This window comes from Cygnus atratus, chromosome 24, assembly GCF_013377495.2.
Source record: "Cygnus atratus isolate AKBS03 ecotype Queensland, Australia chromosome 24, CAtr_DNAZoo_HiC_assembly, whole genome shotgun sequence".
Lineage (NCBI taxonomy): Eukaryota > Metazoa > Chordata > Aves > Anseriformes > Anatidae > Cygnus > Cygnus atratus.
In genome coordinates, this window is record NC_066385.1 from 195700 (window position 1) to 216760 (window position 21061).

Consider the following 21061-nt stretch of genomic DNA (forward strand, 5'->3'; position numbering starts at 1 on the left):
CTGTTAGGCTCTTCACAGAACATCCCCTCTCTTGTAACAATAGACACTGCTGGGTTAAGTAAAACAAGCTTCAGAGATCTTGACCTGTGATGTTTGTTTTTAGCTAACTCATACACAAAGCAAGAAAAAAATACAACCGACATTGTACTCTTAGAATATCTTTAAAGCACTATACAAGCCATGCTTGATCAGTGGTTTAGGCAGGTAAAACAATAGGCTACAACTCAGTTCTACAGATAGGTTTCATGTCATCTAACACTATCCTTGTTTTGGTGGCATCATGATTATTTTTCTTTAAAATTCTGACTGTACTTTAATATCTGCTAGGGCTAAAAGAAGTTCAGTCCTCAGGGATATGAAAATCATTAAGAGGGCTGCAAGAAATATGTTCCATTTTCTTGCAGAAACCAGCATTTCATATCTAGGAAGCACAGGAAGCTACTGCAAAAAATTAGCTTTACTGAGTTACACTAAAGCAGAACATGGGCAAAGAGGTAATGAGAAGAATCAAATGCTCGAGGAAACCACTCCAGTAAATTCACTGCTTTATAGATAAATAAAGACAAGGTAATTGTAATAACCTACTTTGATTCTCCAAAGAATATTCTGACTTCAACCCTTGTGCCTTCTATCAGGCTATTCAGAAACATGTTTACAATGATGAGTGCCTAAATCTTACTCTGATTAAAACTCACAGACTTCACAGGCTCTATTAATATGGAAATCACCTTAGTATCTGAAGATTTATCTATAGGTATGTTCATTGAATATTAAATACCTCCTCAAACTGACACAGATTTAAACTGGAGACACAGAAAATGATTACTACCCTCTGACTACTTCCTCTAGTATTCAATAGTGCTTTAGACACTGTTTCAGGAACAAATTAAGAGACCCTAAGAAATTAGTCATGCAAAGTTTATACTTAAATGCGAATTTTATACTTAGCTGACCTCTTCATCTATCTCAGAGCAAAGTTTTACTTGCTGTGAAATTGCATCTGAAATATTAAGAAATTCTGGTCAATTTCAAAAAAAAAAAAGTACAACTGTAGCAGTGTTACAGCTATGAAATTACATAACTACTAAGGAAAAATGTTCAAGATATTAAAAACTTTTTAAAAATTTTGTAAGATAGATGCTTAACCTAGTCTTACCTGAATCAGTGATTTCACCATGGTTCAGTGTATTCGTCATTACAAAAGGTGAATTAAAATCATCATCTGGGCATTTGTTAAAACCCTGCATAAATTTAAGAATAATTTCTTATGGGAAGATTTGTAAAGAGGAACTATAAAACAAACACAGCTGATGTGAAAATGGGATTTCCCATTAATAAATCAACTACCTACTATTTTGAAAGCCCCAAGTATTAGTAATGACTTTGGAACTCTTCTTGCTTCTTAGTTCACAGTGGCTTTTCAAGCTGTTGGTCTGTAGCTACGTTATAGACTATACTGAGGCTAAAGAAGTGGATGCTTCTGATTACAGCTATGAATTTATTAGCTATTGCATGCTTGTTCCCAGCTGTACAGTAAAGGACTCATTAAAGCAAATTATTTTTTTCATATTTATTTTTGCTTTATTGCCAATAGTACTTCTAAAACACATCAGATTAAGTTTTAGCATGAACATTTGACTTCACAAGGTGTTTTGAAAGTCACAGAAATTCATCTTGTAAATACTGTAACTCATTTCCTGTCAGCATCATATCTGAATCTAAATGTATTTAATAAGAAGCCTCAACATGAAAAGGTATCTTGTAGAATTCACATAACAGTGCACAGCAACAGTTCATTTTCACTGCACACTTGGATCTGGTGGGACCAATAATTCAAAGCAAGTAAAGGTATGAGTGGTGTATTTGCCACTTACAGTTCAGAATTTACCACATCAAACATGTACATTTATTTGTCATCGGTGGTGTGGAGTTAAAACACATAGCAGATGCTGGAGAAGACGGTTCTTTCCGTTTTTGACAGGAAAAAAAGTAAAAGTCTTCGAAATTAATTTGAAAACGTTAACACCCTAGTTTCCAGTAAAGTGATCTCGGCGCAGACACTTTCAGGCATACGTACGCTTGTGCGTCGAAGGCTTAGCGCTTTGCCTGGGAGCCCCCCGGGAGCACCGCTCCTCCTGCCTCACCGCCCACGGACCCCGCGTCGGGGCCGAGCCCCAACCCGTCCGCCGCAGCCTGGAGAGCAGCACGGCGCCCGGCAGCGCCCTTTACCTGACACAGCCCCGCGGCCCGAGAGCTGGTCTGGGGTTTGACTGCAGACACCTGACCGCCGCTCAGGCGCGGCGGCACGAACAATTTAAACGGCTTTCCTTTTTCCATGGCCTCGGAGGCGAGGGCAGGTCTCAGAGCCGACGCCTCACGGCGGACGCCCCGCCGCCCCAGCCGGTCTCCCTCAGCCGGCCGCCGAGGGAGGACACAAAGGCGGGAGGCGAAGGCGCGCGCTCAAAGCGGGACGGGAGGCGGCGGGAGCAGCGCGCGCCGGGCTGCGCGGGGCGGGAACGACGCTGAGGCAAGCGCGAGGCGTTTGCAGCGCTGCGTCGCGCGGGGTCGGCGCGTGCTACTGCAGGTCCCAGACCTCGCAGAGCAGGGAGGTCAGCCGGGGGTCCTTTGTCCTCCACGTCACCAGCACCTCCGCGTGGGTGTGGTTGAGGGTGCGCAGCTCCGTGAGACGCCCGATGAGGCGGGCGAAGTGCTGGGGGTCCTCAGGGTGATGGATCTTGGAGTACTTGTAGAGGATGCCCAGGAGCGGCTCCTGCAGCTCCTCGACGTGCCGCTTGTTCCTCAGGAGGGGGCGGTCTGCGGAACACCGCGGGGCAGGGCGGTTACCGGGCGGGAGCGCGCGGAGGCGGGTGGGGGCGGGCGGTGGCTGTTGGAGCCGGGCGCGGCTGGGAGGGGGGCGAGGGCCGGTGGCCTCACCGCTTACCTGAAAAAAACACCGTTGTTGCTACAAGCAGGGCGTATTCGGTCTCAGTAACTTTCAGCTCCCCCATGCTTCTGTAGAAGTAAAACAGTGCGGTAATAAACTCCTCGGTTATACCTTGAAAATGAAATAAAATAATCAGAATACTGTTGCATTAGAGATGGGCACTGCTATTATGAATATTCGTCCTAACCTTTTAGAGTTTAAGGCTGTTCCATTATGTGGAATAGCTAGCAGACTTAGCAGCGACGATTCTAATTACTAAAGTAGTAATAAGAAAGTTGTATGGCAGTTCTACCGTGGAGCTTCTGATCTAAGTAAGCAGGAGGATCCTACCGAGGATCTAAGTAAGCAGGAGCGCCAGCTCTTCCCCCGCGGAGATGTCGGGCCCGAGCGGGCTCCTCGCAAGCTCCAGGCAGGGCAGCGGGGGCCATGGGCACGCTGGCGCTGTGGCAGTGACTAAGAACGCAGCCTGCAATGCAACGGATTTCCAAGTATTTTAAGTCAGGCCTCCAGTACCTGTGGTAGTAGTGGAAGTTGGACTCTCTTCGTTGTGTGATATTTCAATGGAATAAATGTTTTTATCAAGGTTTTGAACATGACAACATGTCGCGTGATCAGGAAGCCTTATATGACCTGGAACAAGAGAGATGACAATTCACAGCCAAGCTTAATATGAGTAAATGTTCATCCACATCTGCTTTGTGGATAGGCACCTAAAACGTGCAATATTTTTATCAGACCTATGCAGGAATAAAGGATTGGTCTTTTTTGCATCCAGCACTGAGTTTGCTTGTTACATTCCTGTTGGTCAAAATCTCATGTCAAACTTGACACAATAAATAATATGTCATTAATAAAGCTCATGTTATCCATCCACCCCATCATTTGTTGAAACACTCAAAATGTTTGTTTTCGTTTGCAACTAATGGGAGGGAAGCAGAGATCCAATTAATTATTTTTTTTTGTATGCTCTGTGAAAAAAATGCCTCCAGAAGGTATGTATGCATTACTGATGCTATTCTAAGTACTGCTGTGCTTTAATAGGGAATTACTAGAGATTCACTGAATTAAAATGAATGGAAGTTATTTCAAAATGGCCAAACGCCTTTTGGTGTTTGCAGAAAGCTTATTAGTCCAACTTACTTTCACTTGTTGATGATTGGCACTCACTGATTCTTTGGTTATATATCTGGGCTGAACGCAAAAACATTGCCTCAACTGTTGACCCTTTTAGCAGTGCAATCTGATCTTCACTAGCTAAACTTTCAAATCCTGCAAAGAGAGAGACTTGTTAAGAATCAGTGCTGTGTCTGCCGTTAAGCCCAAAAGATAGGCTGACAGAAATTATTTTTTAATAAATGCATTTACTGAAAAGGAGGAGCCACAGTTAAAAGACATTTGAATGAAACACTAGCTAGTGCTCTTGCAATCTTGCTAGTTTGCACGTTAGAAAAAAAATGCTGTTGTCAGTGTACAGTGTATAGAAGAATCACTGGAAGGTACAAGTAACAATTTGGGGAATAAGCACAACTTTATAAAAAATCTCTTTGTAACATCTGATCTATGTCATATGCCCTAATGCAATTACATTGCTTAGTGACTGTGGATATTCCCCCTGTCTGTTGATAGTTGATCTTTTAAAAATTATGTTCATCTTTTGATGAATTAGTTATCTGCACATATAATTCAAGAACAAAGGAACTTCATTGGTTCTTTTCTTAATCTTGATCAAAGGGGGAATGTAACATAAGAAAACAAACAAGTCATGTATTCTTTCAGACCTGTTCTATAGTAGTGCTATCACTGATACTAAATAAATTATGTCAAATACTTGCTTTACATGTTGATTGACTTTTGTCAATGAGTTTTGCAACTTAAAGGGTAATAAATTATCATCCCCCTGTCAAATGTTATTTTGTCAACTTTACATTGAAATGCAGTGAATTTAATTGCATGTTCTCTTGTTCTTGTATTATAGGAAAATATGAATAGGAGCACCTGGTTTGTCCCTTGTGTTCTGACTTTGCCTTTGAAGGAACATCTATTTTATCTTTGATTCCAATAAATTGCAAACTGAATTGGATTTCAGACAGTGTGTTAAAACAGTAACTCACTCAGGATAGCATTTTGAAGTCAAAGTGCTATCAGAAAAATGGGTCCCATGTCAGGAAGGGAAAAGAAATCTAATCATAAGCTTTTGAAGAAAATGCTTCTAACTTTTCCTCATAATGAATAAATGGTAATCCTGACTGTTAGTGTTGGAAGATCAAACAGTCAGTTAAATGAGAGTTTTCTTAAAGCCTATATTTTTCTCAGATTCATGCCACCAGTATGGCTTCTAATGCACTAAAAAAAAAAAAAAAAAAAAAAAAAAAAAAAAAAAAAAAAAGGTCAGGTGACTGTAACATTTCCCAAAGGAAGAAACTTACCTGGGAGTCTTTTTGTGAAATCCACTAGCACTTGTACATGGACAACTGCCGTCTCAGAGAGACGGAGAAAACTTTCCTCAGGACTTGCAGTTTCTTGCAGCTGCATGAAAGAGCATTTATACATTTGATATAACCAAGATAAATTGCTTAGGAAAATACTAACTCAGTAATGTGGGGTGATCGTTCTGTATACGTACAAACTTTTTTGCTTCCTCAAGGGGAATCATATATTTTTGGTGTGCTGCTACAATGTGGTCAAGAAGTTGATGTTCCCCTGGAGTAAGTTCCATCTTCTCTGGAATCTGTTTAAAAAAAAAAAAAATCAAATGACAATGAGTTAAGGCAAACATAAATGATAAAAAAAATATATTTTAAATGGAAATATATCCCACTTTTCCAGATCTTGTTGTAGATGATACATGCTTACTATTCAGTTTCTCATCTTCCAGTTTTATGTTGCAAAGAAAACTGCTCTTTTGTTTGAAATTCTTCCTGAGTCGCTTTGACTTACACTGTACTTCAGTCAGCAAACCTGTGAGGCATGGAGTTATGTATCAGTGCATATATTTTCAAACAGATTACAATTTGAAATCATTACTGTTATTATGGATAACACAAGTCTTGCATCTCAGGAGCTGTCACCTATAAGGAACTATGCTTCCTAAAGAACACGACAATGTACTGGTGATTCGGTGAGTTACTGTTCAATATCCACCAAAGGCCTGAGCGTTTGCCATCTTATGTTATCTTGCTTATGGCTCTGTGACATGAGCATGAGAATTCTTCACAAAAATTTTGTGCATTTTTTTAAATGTTTTGTTTTTCTTTCCAAATACAAAAGTGCATCTGATATGCTTATGACTGTCCTGTGTGCAGGATAGGTGCAGGAGGTAGGTGGTAGATAGGAGGTGCAGGATATTTAGATTCTTTTTATTTTGTAATGTCTTTTACGAGCAGCGCTCTTAACTTCAGGAGATACTTCCAAGTACTGGTGGTTTCGGCAGATGATGATGCTACAGGTGCCAGACTCCAATGTTAAGTTTTCCTACGGCGAAATAAAGCTTAGACCAATACCACTTAGAATCATTGAATCACTGAGGTTGGAAAAAACCTTTAAGATCATCAAGTCCAACAATCTGCCTAACATTATAAGTCCACCACTAAACCATGCCCCTAAGCACCACACCCACACATCTCTTAAATACCTCCAGGGATGGTAAACCTACCACCTCTCTGGACAGCCTGTTCCAGTGCCAAACCATCCTTTCCATGAAGAAATGCTTCCTGACTTAAATCCAAACCTCCCCTGGTGCAACCTGAGGCCATTGCCTTGTGTCCTATCACTTAGCTCTACTGAGAATAAGGGATTGACTTTGGAAAAGATTTTATTGGTGGTGAGTATTAAAACAGTCAGCATGGAGGGAGCACTTACATTCTGCTAGCATTCCCACAGCTTTACACTTCTTTAAGCGACATTCCTGACACTTCCTTCGCATGTACATGTCCATTTCACAATGACCACCGTTCTTACATCGATACACTGCATTTTTGGTTATGCTGCGTCGAAAGAAGCCTACAGAAAAGAATCAGCTTATGAAGGAAACTAAGGAGTTTTATCTCATAATTTAAATAAAGTTTAATTATTTTCTTTATCATGAAAGCATTACCTTCATTTAACATGTAACATGACTTGTTCTTTCTGACTAGTATTGATCACAGTTTTCCTTACCTGATCAGGACAGCTCCCATATAGCATTAATAACACTGAATTAATAGCTTACTAATGACTATTAAGAACAATAATTAGTGAATTATAAATAAAGATCTCTAATAAATGGTCATGAGAAAATCAGCAGCTGCTTAAACAGGCACTATACCAGTGAATACTTCATTGAAAAATTAGTTGTACGAAATGATTTTATTAAATACATACTGTGAAAATGTTTCTTTAAAAAAATGTTATAACAATGTGAACCTTAAGTAAACATGTTAGATAAAGGGTTCCTTAGATAAATTATAATCCTCCATAGAAATGTCACCTTAAAAATTAATGAAATTTCTTTGTTTAAAAGACAGACGTGAAACATTACACTGAACACTGCGGGGTAAGATACTGTTAAATCTATTTGCCTCTTACCTTTACAACCTTCACAAGTAAGTGCATTGTAGTGATACCCGGAGGCTTTATCACCGCAGACAACGCAAAGTTCTTCCTGTCCCTTCAATCTCAAAGAAGAGTGGTTTAATCTGGGCCTTTTAAGTCCTTGATATCCACTATCATCAAGGTGGGAAGCCATGAAAGGGGGCTTACTTAATTCACAGTTACTGATTATATACTGCCCATCGTTGTATTGGGAGTCCAGGGTATATGTACTGTATTGGGATTGTGACGGTTGTGACTGTAATACTGGAGAAGGAATTTGAACTGTTGAGTATTGGCAGTAAGGTGCAGTCTGAAAATCAGTGTCTTGCAGCTGATAATTGATGTGCTCTGGTAAAACATCTAGATAAAGAAAAAAAAATGAAAATGAAATAAAAGTCTAGGGAATATCTTGACATCACCAACTGTAAAGTTTTAAAATGTTTCATAGATTAAACATTTAAGCACAAATATTAGAGGAACACATTTTCCTAAGGGCAGTCTGACATATTCTTTTAAGAGGTGCTACCTGTAACTACATCTAAGATTTAAGTTAAATGTAAGATTTAAGTCTGTAAATTTCTTAAATTTCTTAAGTGAAATCTAAAATTTCACTTAAATCTTAGATGTAGTAAAAATGGTTTGATAACTGTTCGGGCAATGTCATGCGGGTGCCACTGGGTTCTTGTTAGTAAATAATTGAATATCAGTTCTCAACCGAGTGTATAGTTACCTTTAGATTTACAGTTAAAGTTGTTTTTATTTACCTATCTGCATTACAGAAGAATATTTTCCCATAGGGAAGTGAATTTGTTAATGAGTGAAATGTTTGTTGTTGATATATATTTCAGGCATAATTTTGAAAATGTGTTAAAATAAGAGTCTGAGAAAGATGTTCCAGAAATTACAGAGTGGTAAAATTTACTTTACTGTGGCAGGAGTCTCAAGTTAAAATTCAGAAGAGTAAAAAGTAAAGGCCTGTTTTATTTAATATTTTTCCATATATAGTCGTTTATAGTTTTGATTGTTTTACGCAAAATGTATTTACAGAATTATGGGGAAAGCTTTTTCCTGCCTTTCTGGTTGTAGTGTTTTAATTTAATCCACCCTCCCTTAAATGTACACAGCTGTACTGAACAGCTCGTGCAACAGGAATCGTGTTTCATTCTTGTCTCTGCATTGTTCAAATCTCTGTAAAAACAAGTTACAAGGTGTGTGTTTGTTTGCTAGTTTTTTAAGCAGTTTGGAGGTCCTTTTGTTTTTAATGGACTTTGAGTTCTGCCTTTATTTACCCAGAATCAAATTAGTTATTGCAATTATAATTATATAAGATACATAGCCATTATCTACTTATAATGCGTTTGGAATACTGTAATCAGACATGTATCTTCTTCATGCCAGTCAAAAGAAGACAGCACCAATAATGTTTATATGAAATGATCAGTCAGCATTATCACACCATGTGCAAAAATCTGTATGAGCATAGGTCATATATTGAAATACACTTTCTGTATGGGCTTGGTAGTCAAATGTGTAGCTTCTTAGCTTGTAAAGATACAATTAAAATGAAGAAATTGATGTGAATTCCCACAGACATTCCTTTCACTGCACTGCTTTCTCATGATGTTAAAATTTGGCTTTACTCACCATAATACTGTATGGGCTCAGCAAGACAATACCCATCAGGCACAGTGACAAATGTATTTGCCATGTTCTGCTTCCAGTTTCACTGTTTCATTCACTTTTCTATGTGCTACACTTTTAAGAAAGAGACCTGGAAAAATGCAAACATATGAGAAACATCACATGACAAAGAATTGCTGGGTAGGCTTAGCTACAGAACTAAAACCAGGAAACTCCAGAATATGAAACCATTTGCAGATCATAAGAAAATTAGAGGTATGTGTAAAGTCACATAATATTTGCAGTGAGGTTGCTTACTGTCTTAATAGTAGGGATTTGGTATAGAATCCGTTCATAAATCTCCAAGGTAAGGTATATTTAGAACTTTTGCTTCCAACTTTACGTGAAACCACGTGGGGGGATGAGGCTAACCATTGGTAGATTTTCTAGTTCAGGAAGGGATTAAAGGACCTTCCCTAGGCAGAAAAAAAATTGCTTGCAGAATGAGTAAGACCATTTGCACTGAAGTGAATGTGGTTGATGTTCTGTTTCTGCACAAGAGTAGGTTTATAGTGAATTTGTTTCATTCACTTTATATCTAAATTTGAAGTAAATACAGGAAAATAGCTTGGAAAGGCCATCATAGAATAGCTCTTCTTTCCCAGGTGAACACTCATCTGCACTGAAACATAGTTTTGCCCCAATTAGGCACTGCCTAACTTAGATTCCAAATTTAAGAGCCCATGTTCCTTCATGAGCTCGAAGCCTCCCATGAAGGTCAAAAAAAATCAATCCATTGCTTTTCTCTGTCCCTTCATCATTGCAGAAGCCTGAGCTCCTGGCTGGATGCTTTGACATTCACCATAACAAAGTGTACTAGGAGGTCACAGTGGCAGTTGGTGCAGAATAGCTATTTTGCTTTGAATTCAAAACTGTCTTATTTTTCAGTAACTTCCCTTTATAGAAAGGTCCTAAAAATGTGTTTTAAAAAAATCTTTTTTTGGGGGGGGGGAGGGGGGAGGGAGGGTCTATATGGACACTAGCATAAGCTGTATTTGAGCTTATATAAGAGTAGAGGCAATCTCTGGTATTACTTTAGCAATCAAGTGATACTGGAGTAGGCGTTAAGGTATTAAATAGGAATTATTTTCCTTGCCCCCTTTTCCCTCTGTATGTGGGGAATGTGTTCAAGCATCACTGGTTAAAAGTATATTGTATCTGCTGCCCACTGAAGACTTTTCAAGGCACTTTGCCTGTGAACTATTCATAGGCTTTCCGTGAGCAGATGGGAAGGACAATAAAGATGAAAAAGGCAAGTAAGTATTTGGAAGTGAGTAGGCAAATCAAATCCTTACATTAGCAGCAGGGCTCTCTACATCTGCCCCTTGCAGAATTTACAGCAAACTGTGTTTAAAGATCTTCCTTGAAAGACTCACATATTAGATTTTATGCAGTACCTATACCTAGATACAGCTGAGAAAATGAATGTATCATTTCAGGGAGTCTGAACTGAAGTTGTATCCTTAAAGACATATGTCCCTTTCCCCAAAACTGGACATATCTTTGGAACTAAACACTTTCCCTTTGTGTTGCCAGCAGAAGGTGAAAAGATACAGTGAGGATGGAATGCTTTTTTTTTTTTTTTTTTTTTGTTATCTCTGCTAGTAAATATTTGTTTGAAAGAGAAATGACTCACTGAATCATGAGGTCCTTATCAGTTAGATCAATTTGGCCTGGGCAAAGTCTGCATTTTTCCTCAGAAATGTGTGGAGAGATGTGTTTCTGGATTCCAGTGGTTCCTTTAAATAAAAGTAATAAAAGAATAGAAGCTACAGTAAAATTACACTGATCCAGTCTAACACAAATGTAACATCGGGAGTATGAAGGACACACTACCAAATACAAGTTGTTCAGTTAATTAAGTACCCCAAATCTTGCAATCAAACTTTCATAAGGCAAGGTTTCCTCAATTTAGGTGATTGTCTGATAATGGATTTGAGGAGTTAGCCCTTCTTACTGATTTTTATGACTAATAATAGCAGCTGCAACCACAGAATTCCCAGCTTAGAATGAAATTTTGTAAATTGAAACTTAAACTAAGAGAATGTTATAGCAGTATTAATATTAAATCCAGTGGTTATTTGAGGAATGCTATGCCATCTTGAAATGAGATGTAATGATCATAGTACCTATGTGTATAAATGTTAACTGTTTCATTTTCTGACATTTGAGAATTTAGTGTTAACAAGCTTGTTGTTCTGATATAAAATTCCGTGGAGCCTTTTAAAACAAAAGGTATAGAAAGCAAGATAGGACAGGAAAGCTTTGGTGATTTGTAGGATTGGCTGTCAAAATCACATGTTACAATTTCTGCCTTACTGAATTATTCTCTCCTTTATATTTGAGTCAGTCAGCAGTAAGGAAGCCTCCTCCAAACTTCAGACATTGCTTAACTGTTGTGATTTTTATATACTAATCTCTCAAAAGTTCAGTAGCCATCCCTAATCCCTAACACCTCACTAGAAATGAACCATGACCTCAGGGACACTTTTTCAGCCCACATATGCGTTCAGTAACCCTTTGCCATGCAAGCAAGTAAATTCTCCATGCCCACACAGATGAGCTATGCACTGTGAAGTTGTGGAATGCTTGACAGAATGTAGTATACATGCCCAGCTGTAATTTTCAAAACATAAAACTTGAACAAAATTGAAATCAGATTAGGGGAAGAGCCTTGGGTGTTCTGGTCAATTACAGTCATGCCATTCCCAAACCAAAATATTTTATGCTTTTCTCTTTTATATTTACTCAAAATATAGCTATACTTTTCATGTATGTGTGCTTTAAAAAGAGAAAGAAAAAAAAAACACATCCCCAGATATGATGCATAAAGGTCTTTAGCTTAAAATTCTGTGAAAAAGTGGGAATAACTGAAAACAAAAGAAGCTGCATTTTTAATAACTTGTTTCATAGAATCACAAGTAGTAATACAGTTTTGAGTCCTTTACCAGACATACCAACTTGAAAGTAAATTTCATCTGCATAAAGACGTGCTGTGCCCTGCTTTTCCTTCTTCACAATTACTTCTGAATTGCTATATTTTCATTTGTGAAATCCAGATCGTTTGAGGATTACTTTTTAATTGTTATTACTTGAAAAGCCTTTACAAGCTGAGAGATTTTTTCCTTCTTCTGAAGATGTAACCTAGAGTATAAGTTGCTGAAGTATTTTTGAAAATGTTGCATTTTCACAGGTTTAGTTCTGACACTGATCAGTCTTCTCAACTGATAGTGTTCAATATAAGCTGTAACGTATATTGATTCAAAGGGTTAGTTATCCATCTAATACAGAAATTCATCAAGATTGTTAGTAGTCCTAACTGAAAGACTTTTCAGTTAGGCTTCTTTATGGAAGCCATTAAAGAAAAAAAAAAGTAAATTGATTAAAGTAGAACAGAATTTCAAAACAATTACTGTTTATTACTACTTATGGGGGAAAAAAAAAAGATGATTTTTATACTTTTTTCTATAAAATACCATTATAAAGTAACATTATCAATCTCTATTATCAAATTTATTAGGATGCAAAACATACTGCTTTTATAAGAGGCTCTGAGGAGCTCTTTAAGAGGTATGTATTGACAGTACTTTAACTGCTATCATAAATATTTTGACAGTTGAGTCATAGGGAAATTTCTTGTTTGCAGGGAATTTTAGGAACTCAAGCTGAAGGTCTACAATATTTATTTAACATGCTGTGTGGCATGTTAATGAACACGTAGTGTAACTAGGCAGTACATTTCAATCTCTGTTGTAATCACAGTACTTTTTTGCTTCTGGAAAGCATAGCTTAATTTTCTAGTTTTTTTTTTTATTTTTTAATTTGTGAAATTTAAACCTAAAACTGAAAAAAAAAAATTGAGCACAATCAGTGGCTACCATGTGCAATGCCAGGTGATAGATTCAACTTCACTCAAGCAATTCACTAATTACATCTGTAATTAAAGAGTTATTTTGCAGGGAAAGATCTAGGATCACTTGATTGATCGATCCCATATGCAGCTAATATACATTGTTAAAATTTCAGCTGTTTCTCCCAGATTTAAAGTGCTACGAAGCTCCCCAAAGCTTCTGTCTGAAGAAAATCCATTTTTCTTCTGATTAAATATGTTCCTTTCTTGTCATAAAATAACCTTCTGAATATTTTCTGTAATAGATATGGTTTATTTCACTAATTGACTATGTTCCAATTTTCTTGAACTGTTGGGTTTTTTTGAATTATTACTTCATGAATACCTGTTGCAAAGGTGTATTTTATATACATGTATATTGTAAAGTAAGAGGTGAGAGATTGTTTGAAACCTATGGCTTTCCTAGTACTTTGGAGAAGGGAAACAAATAACTGAATTTAAAAGTTATTTCATTCTGTATGTTAAATGAAATGTTGGAACATGCTGTTGGAACAAGTTCTTGACAACTAGGATACTTAATTTAAAAGTGCATGTTTTCTAAACTAGTTTAGTCAGTAGTTTAAAAAGAAAATCAAAAATCCACAATGCCTGAAATATTTTCACCTGGCAAATTGATTCATGGCTATAGCAATAGCTTATAATCCCAGAGCATCACGAGAAGTAAATTAAATACTTACAGTAGTTCCAGAGCAAGTCCGTGTGGCTGTAGCAGTGATCCTAGCTCTGAGTCCAGCTGGAGCAAACTGGGCCTTTTCCCTATTTATCAGTTTCTGTGCATACACTGGCTCCAGACGCTCTGCAGAGCAATGCTGCGGCTCTGAGACACGAACTTCCCACACAGCCTTTCCTGGGGTCGAAGCAAGGGCAGCTGCAAGACCACATAAATCAAATAATAACTGGGTCATCAGGGACAGGGGCCATGGGGACCTTCACGTCACTGTTTCCCAGAGTTCTCCCTGTCTGATTACAAAGTATTTTGCTTTCTTGGTAGAATTTAAAATTCTTCCATTTTGATTGCTTAACATTGACATGCCCGAGTGTTAATGGATGATGTTCATTACTTTGGCAGGGAAAATATTGCAATAACATTATTTTGATATATCTACATGACATAGTAATTGAGTTAGGAAACAGTTGATTAGGTCAGTATTTTGAAACACAAAACACTTACCTTGTTCTACGTCTTCTAATTCTGATATACCTGTGCAGATGCAGAACACAGGATTCCTGCATGCCTCTATAACAGGCAATGATTTGTTAGCAAATTTTGTGGCCACTAATTTTGCAAAAATTCATTCTTAAAAAAAATAGAAGTATTTCCATTATGAATAATTTCTAGTCATTTAATCATTACGATTTGGGGTTGGAGTTTTCATCATGTCCTAGATGTAAGATGTGGTCTTTTGGTTAGGGCATGCCCTTTTTAATCACACTGTCATTAAACTTGCTGCCTAACATGATGCACAGCAGGCTGCAAACGTTTAGTTAATAAGACCAGGAGGAGGTCACCTTTCTTCTGTATAGGAGCAATTCTCGATTAACCCCAGAAAAAATGTTTCTGTTGTATACTTCACAATTTACATGGCAAAGGGAAAAATTCCTGTCCTGTTTCTTACTGCAGTCACTGAAGATAGCCTTCTGGAGACAACAGGTTTTCATAGATCTGTGGCATAATACACAGCAAACTGGCATTACCATTCAAAGGAGAGCCGTGTTTGTACTCCATAGGCTCCCAAGAAGTGCATGTTACTTGTTTCTCTGTATTCTTGCACCATTTGGGAATCTGTGACTGAGTCTTTGGAGGTGGAATTGCTGAGCTTGGCTTGCAAGAGCAAAAAAGATTGACTCACAAATGCTATATTGATCATCTTACAGGGTTGTTTTTTGTTGTTTTTTTTTTTTTTGAGCTTTCAAAAGCTTTGTATTGATCATGTGTGGTGATGGAATTGGAATGCATAGATTATGAAGTAGGGACAAAGATAACAATCTTGCAAATGTAATTTGTCAGCATTTATCTTCCCAGTAAAAGCAAACTTACTCAGCAGCTAAGATGTCAAAAACAACAACAATAACAAACAAACCCACCTTTAATAGTAAAAATGAAGAGCTTACAGTTGTTAAAACGGATATTTTTCATAGCATTTCTTTCACAAATACCATTGGCTTTTTCATCCATCTTTTCAGCCTTCCCAGTGAAAGCTGAAAAACAAGCAAGGCTTTATCATGTTATCTTTAACTTTTAAGTACTACTGACTTTTAAAGTTTTTTGGTTGGTTGGTTGTTTTTATTTTGTGATAGAAGATAGTTTACTGGTAAGCTATTGAAATGTACCAATGGGATGTGGGTATTTAAAACCTATTGACTTCAAGAGACTTAAGTCTGGAAAAAAGGTTTTTAGAAGATATCTAATCCTGATTCTGCTCAGTGCTATAAAATCTAGTGGATTGGGAGTAAATTAAGTTGCTAAAATACGTATACAAGAACCTAAAACTTAGTTGGAGTAGAAATTAACTAGAGTGCCATGTTAAGTATTAGCCCATGGCCACTTACTTCAACCCACATGCCATCTTTGTAACTGTGGTAATAAAACTATTTTGCACAGTCATACAGTGATTCAGACCAGAGAACTAGTCCATCTTAAGTACATATATTTTAAATTATTTTAACTAATCAGTTCTATTTAAAGCTCATCATGACAATAAAAATGGAAGACCTGAGAGCCCACTTGACCACATAAAGAAATGCTGCAAAGAAGAGAAAAATAAATGTTTTTTCCATGCTTTTAAAGAATACAACAAGAAATAAAAAGCTTATTTAGGAGTAAGGAAGATCTAATTTAGGTTCTAGAGATAACATTTATGGCAGCAAAAATAACACCAGTATAAGTTGCCTGTACAATCTTCATCACTGGAGACTTTAAAAAATGAAGTTGGGCTACATCATAAATTAAGAATTGTTCTCTCAGAGTTATTTTGGTCTGTAAAGAGGAGAAAGGATTTTTGATATGTCTTCTAAGTCTCTGATCAGTAATGTGCCTAATGTCTTTTAAATAGGATACTTCAAACATGCTTTACTAGAGATAAGTAAAAAAAAAATGTTACTCGTAGATACAGACTGAAAATATTATCTGAACAAGCTCCTGTTCTAAGTGGAAATCCAGAAGTGCCACTGAGGTGGAGAATAAGGTGCATGCATCATCAGTCTGGCCTGAGCACCTTACATTGCACTGCTTTTGGAGTCTCATTTCCTTCACTAGTGTAAACTGTGAACTTATGCATGGCCTAATCTACATAGAATGTCTGCCTTAATGCAGTTAGGTCTAAGATTTTTTTGAGTGCTGAAACTGCAGATCCAAAGAAATCTTGCTTACATCGTGCCTGTTGAAAGATTTCATTTTCAGGATATGCAGAATTCTGCATTCATCGGAACTAGCGATTCTCAATCTCTGTAACTTGCTTGGTGTTTGAATAGTTAAAGGAAATTGTATCTACTCCAGCTGGGTCTTCTCTACATAACTGACCCATTCAGCTTGATCTGGTATTGGATTGTTTACGTAACTTCAGTAATTAACCACTATCAACCTCATTAATGAAACATAAACCGCCTCTTCTGCTCATTTATTAAGCATTTGTCAAACAAAACTTAAACAAAGGGCAAAATCTCAACAAAGTAACAGTCCTTCAAAAGCTACTGGGACTCTGACTACAAGTCATTATGGTCACTTTGTTGCTGTTTTTCAGTAAAAATTAAACAGAAGTGATGGCGTTGTCTATTGCTTTTGGCTAACTTCTCACAAAAACATCTGAAGTCTGTCACATGAGGGCAATGATGCCTGGACAACTGTTTTGGCCATTTCAGTGCAAAATACTGATGTTCCAGTTCATTACTGTAAATCATTAACTGATGAAAGCAAGAGTCAAATACTAAACAACTGAGATACTTTGGAAAACTAATTGCTAATTACAGTATTTGTTGTTATATGTGAGTTAAAGGTTATGTTGAAATGTAGATTATTTTCATTATAGGATTAAGTCTCTCCTGCTTGTAAACTGTTCTGAATGATATTAAGGAGAATATTAACAAAAAGCTTATGTACTAAAATGCTCAAACTCAAGCTTTACTTATTTTTGACAAATAAAATCATTTAGAGGTACAAAATACACTGGCAGACTAATACCAATAATGTCGTGTTCTAAGAGCTACTTGCATTTAGAATTTATTGAAGAATTAATGAAAAACCTGCAAGCTTTCTGTTTGCCCTCTGTTCTGGATTATTTATTGATATTCAAAATGTGCAGTGGTTCTGGCACTGTTACAATTTCCTGCATGGCATGAATGAACCTCAGTCCTGGCTGAAAAACAGTGCAAAGCCTCATGATGGACCTTTTTTTGGATGTCAGTGTTATCTTGCCCTTCTGGCTCTCAACAGAGAGAAAGATTTAATTTGAATAGGATGTGTATCTGTTGTATGTGGTAGTTCTGATTGTGGGATCACACATTTCAAGATAATATCAGGTCCAGAAGCTACAGTAGTAAGAATTTGTCCCTTTTTGTATTCAGCACATTCACCAATATTTTGTATGCAAAACATTAGGTCAGGCAAAGGAAGCTTGTGTGGGAACAGTATTAACCTGTATGTAGCCATCAGTTAGGAGAAGGGCTGCAAAGAACAGAAGAGGCATAGGATTGTCTGTCAAATTTGACTTGGTTTGATTTATGTTATTATTAGCCTAAACTGTAACTAACCTAGATGTTTGAGACTTGCTTTTTTGACATGCCTTTTAAAAATTATTTTATTTTTATTTTTTATTGCCAGTATCTGCCTCTTTTGCCTGCAATGGAGATATTGCCTTTGTCAGTTCACTTGTGATCTTTATAGGTCAGTGCCTATCTTTTCCTGCATACACATATGGCCTCTGTTGGCTAGGGCCCCAGACAGACTGAATTGCGTAAGATCCAAGTAATACTTCCAATGATGAAGATTTTTTTTTTTTGAGATTTTCAATTCAAGATTTTTTGATGAAGATTTAAAAAAAAAATCTATTTATTTAAAAAATCTATTTTTAAAAAAAAATCTATTTGTATGACAACTTCACAAGTTTTAAACATACTAATTTTTGTAGCCTCAAGAACAAGGTTTGTTTGTCATTTCCTTTAAGCACTGGTTTGCAAAGCTTTTATCTTTTGTACATACAGATTTTTAAAGCAGTACAGTAATTCGCAAAAAATAAGGAGTAGTAGTCTTCATAAAGCAAAACAATATGTTTCAGCAGAGAAATGAGAGTGAGACTAGCCAAGGAAATTTAATCAAGCAGTACCTTTCAACCTGAATTTATACAGATTTCAAACATGTTATTATTCAGCTATTCTCCCAAAAAGGGTGACGGGGACAGGGCGATCTATTACATAGTGAACAGCTCCTGTTTAGGATAGAGAGCATGTGTTCATCATGTTAGTTTAGTGTTCAATAATATAAGGACTCTTCTGTTTTACATCATATGTATCGGAAATATTATCATGGTAAAATCAGTAGAGAAAAAAATGTGTAGAAGATGAAAGTCCTCATTAAGTTCTGAAATACTTTAATGGGATGAAATAATGGGAGACCACATCAGACCAGGAAGAAAAACAATTCTGATTTTCTTAGGGTGATTTTTTCTTAATCTTGGAAGTTGTTGCAAAAATCTTGAGGATAATTAAATACTTGACTTACATTGAATTTTAATGAGAGGCCCAAACTGGTTTAAACTACTTTGAAAATCTCAAGACAGGCTGCAGAATGTTTCTCTTTGTTCTGTGCATTCGCTTAAGCTTGGTATGCAGTGAAGTCCCCCTACCTCAAAGTACAATAGGAACTAATAAACCTGTACATGCAACACTAACAGAATGCATGGATATCCTTATGACTCTGCCTTTCAATTCCCTGTTCCAAAATCATATGCTTCCCCTTGGTAGAAGGACCAATATTTATCAATAAAATGCTCCAGTGAAACAGTATTCAGCAAGGCACGATGTGAAATAAAATAAAGATAACAACCAAAACTCAATTACAATCTCCTGCAATGATCTCAGAATTTATAGTTCAAACAGAACACTTGCAAATGTAACTTTACACATTGAGATTCTTAAGTCATTGCACATCTTTGCAGGTCAGCAAAGAGAAGCCAAGTCCTGGATCTGATTTGCACAAAGGACAGTATCTTGACACTCAGTGTATTAAGCATTACAAAAGAATTATTGTGGAATCCATTAGTCAGCATTTTATCAGCAGAGGAGTCTTGCCTCTGAGAGACTAAAATAGTTGGTTATATCAGTTTATCGATGATAATGTTTTCCCTTTCTTCCAAGCTGCATTCCATCTGATGGACATTTGTTTTAATAGTAAAAAGAATATTAGACTCATAAATGTAAATGCTATGGTGCAATGGGTGACTCTTCAGATTTATCAAAGCAGGAAAATTAAGATGAACTACGAGCTTCGTAGTAATATCTTGCCACAGAATGTCTGTTTTACACAACAGTAATCCACCTTGAAGTATAAGCTAGGAAGTACAAAAAGAGGATTCACTTGGCCTCCTGGTCTATGAGTCTCTGTGCTACAGATTTTGTTGAGAGCAATACTGGTGAAGCTGTGACAGTAGATGATGATTAATATGTTAACACCATCACTTACTTTTAAAAGCAAACAATAAAACTGTTGGAGTGTGTGAGACAAGTCTGCTTTGCTTTTTAAGCAAGCTGTAACTGCTGAATTATGTGACAGTTAGACACCAAATTTGTCAAAGAAGGACTTGTAATGGAAATGAGGAATATCACTTTTAGCTTTGGAAAAGCCAGTCTCTGCTGCATTACTATGTGACTAGTGCTTTCAGAGACTTGGCCAACATTTGTTGAACTGTGCTGATCACACTCATGACTAACATGATTTTACCCCAAACTCAAGAATTCTCCTAAAAAATTGTCTTTTATTTATATATTTCCAGCATTTAGATGCCCCTGAATCTCTGTCACAGATGTTGCCTTTTCCTACTGGTCACTTCCTCTGTGCATTTTTATCTGTCATTTACTCCACTGCCACTTTCTGGGTAAGTTAAGGGCATTACCTAGTGCAAATTGTTTTAAAATCCTCAGGACCAATGCCTGAACTCACCCCAGATTTAGACATTATGTTGTGCTGAGGATTCTGTGCTATTATCAGTCCCTTTAATCACCCTTTCCGTGCTTCTGGTCTGTCTAGAGTCTTTCCCTTTTTGATTCTCCTACTGTGAGCAGGAGTCTCCTAATGAACTATACTCAGAAACTTTATCTATTTTATCACAGAAATACTAGTTATGATTTTTCCAAGATGGCCTAGAAATGTTTTTGGTTATGTAGCAGCTTTGCTGTTTTGGAGAGCTTTAGTATCTCCTATCTAGCATATACTTTTCCTGCTAGAACAAATCCATGTTCTGTTTGACAAAATACAGCCATGTGGTTAAGAGTTATTAAAAGCATTAAAGCATTAACCTCTAGTAACCTCATTTTTCACTTTGTACACATACATAAGTGTTTAATCGAATTAAAGTTAAACACTAAAATGTTTGAGAGGCCAAATTTATACATTCTCTTCAGTTTATACAGAACTGATGTGATAAGCCAAAGAAATTAAAAGACACCACTACTCTGAAAATGCTCATCCGTTGATTTGTTTAAGCGCTGTTGCTACATACTAGAAGTTCTGGTGACAAGCATTCCCAGCATTTAAATCAAGGAGCTTTGTCCTACTAAGATCTGATCTGTGTCCTGGCGCCACACTAGCTCGTTCTACCGTCCTTTGGAAGCTGAACAAATGATTGTGTTAAAAGATTTGCTGAAGAGGGAGTGAGCCACATCCTTGAGTGAGAACACATGACTAAGTGCTCTGTGGTGGTAGTGTAGTAGACTCCATCTTCTTCCCATTCTTCAATTTCATTTCAAGC

General features: G+C 37.1%; 2 protein-coding genes across 4 annotated transcripts in view; both read right to left on the reverse strand.

Moving 5' to 3' along the window:
* SYCP1 (synaptonemal complex protein 1) overlaps positions 1 to 2351 on the reverse strand; it is a 27769-nt gene extending 25418 nt beyond the window's left edge. The window contains exons 1-3 of the mRNA XM_035561560.2: positions 2230 to 2351; positions 1157 to 1241; positions 954 to 1000 (exon numbers count right to left, since the gene is read on the reverse strand). Coding sequence (XP_035417453.1) covers positions 954 to 1000; positions 1157 to 1241; positions 2230 to 2337 — 240 coding nt within the window. The 5' untranslated portion in view covers positions 2338 to 2351. The remainder of the gene's footprint in view (positions 1 to 953; positions 1001 to 1156; positions 1242 to 2229) is intronic.
* LOC118255397 (bile acid receptor-like) lies at positions 1579 to 13942 on the reverse strand. 3 transcript variants are annotated; one of them, XM_050715383.1, is made up of 12 exons: positions 13781 to 13942; positions 10830 to 10932; positions 9158 to 9284; positions 7508 to 7873; positions 6803 to 6943; positions 5763 to 5902; positions 5568 to 5672; positions 5371 to 5470; positions 4085 to 4213; positions 3458 to 3574; positions 2942 to 3055; positions 2567 to 2814 (listed from the first exon to the last, which is right to left on the reverse strand). In XM_050715383.1, exons 3-12 carry the CDS (start codon positions 9219 to 9221, stop codon positions 2576 to 2578), a joined length of 1515 nt encoding a protein of 504 aa, XP_050571340.1. In that variant the 5' UTR covers positions 9222 to 9284; positions 10830 to 10932; positions 13781 to 13942; the 3' UTR covers positions 2567 to 2575. The 3 variants fall into 3 exon arrangements, with proteins under 3 accessions (XP_035417454.1, XP_050571340.1, XP_035417458.1); XM_035561561.2 differs by lacking the exon at positions 10830 to 10932 and having other exon boundaries at positions 1579 to 2814; positions 13781 to 13916; XM_035561565.2 differs by lacking the exon at positions 4085 to 4213 and having other exon boundaries at positions 13781 to 13899.
* Positions 13943 to 21061: the final 7119 nt, after the last annotated feature.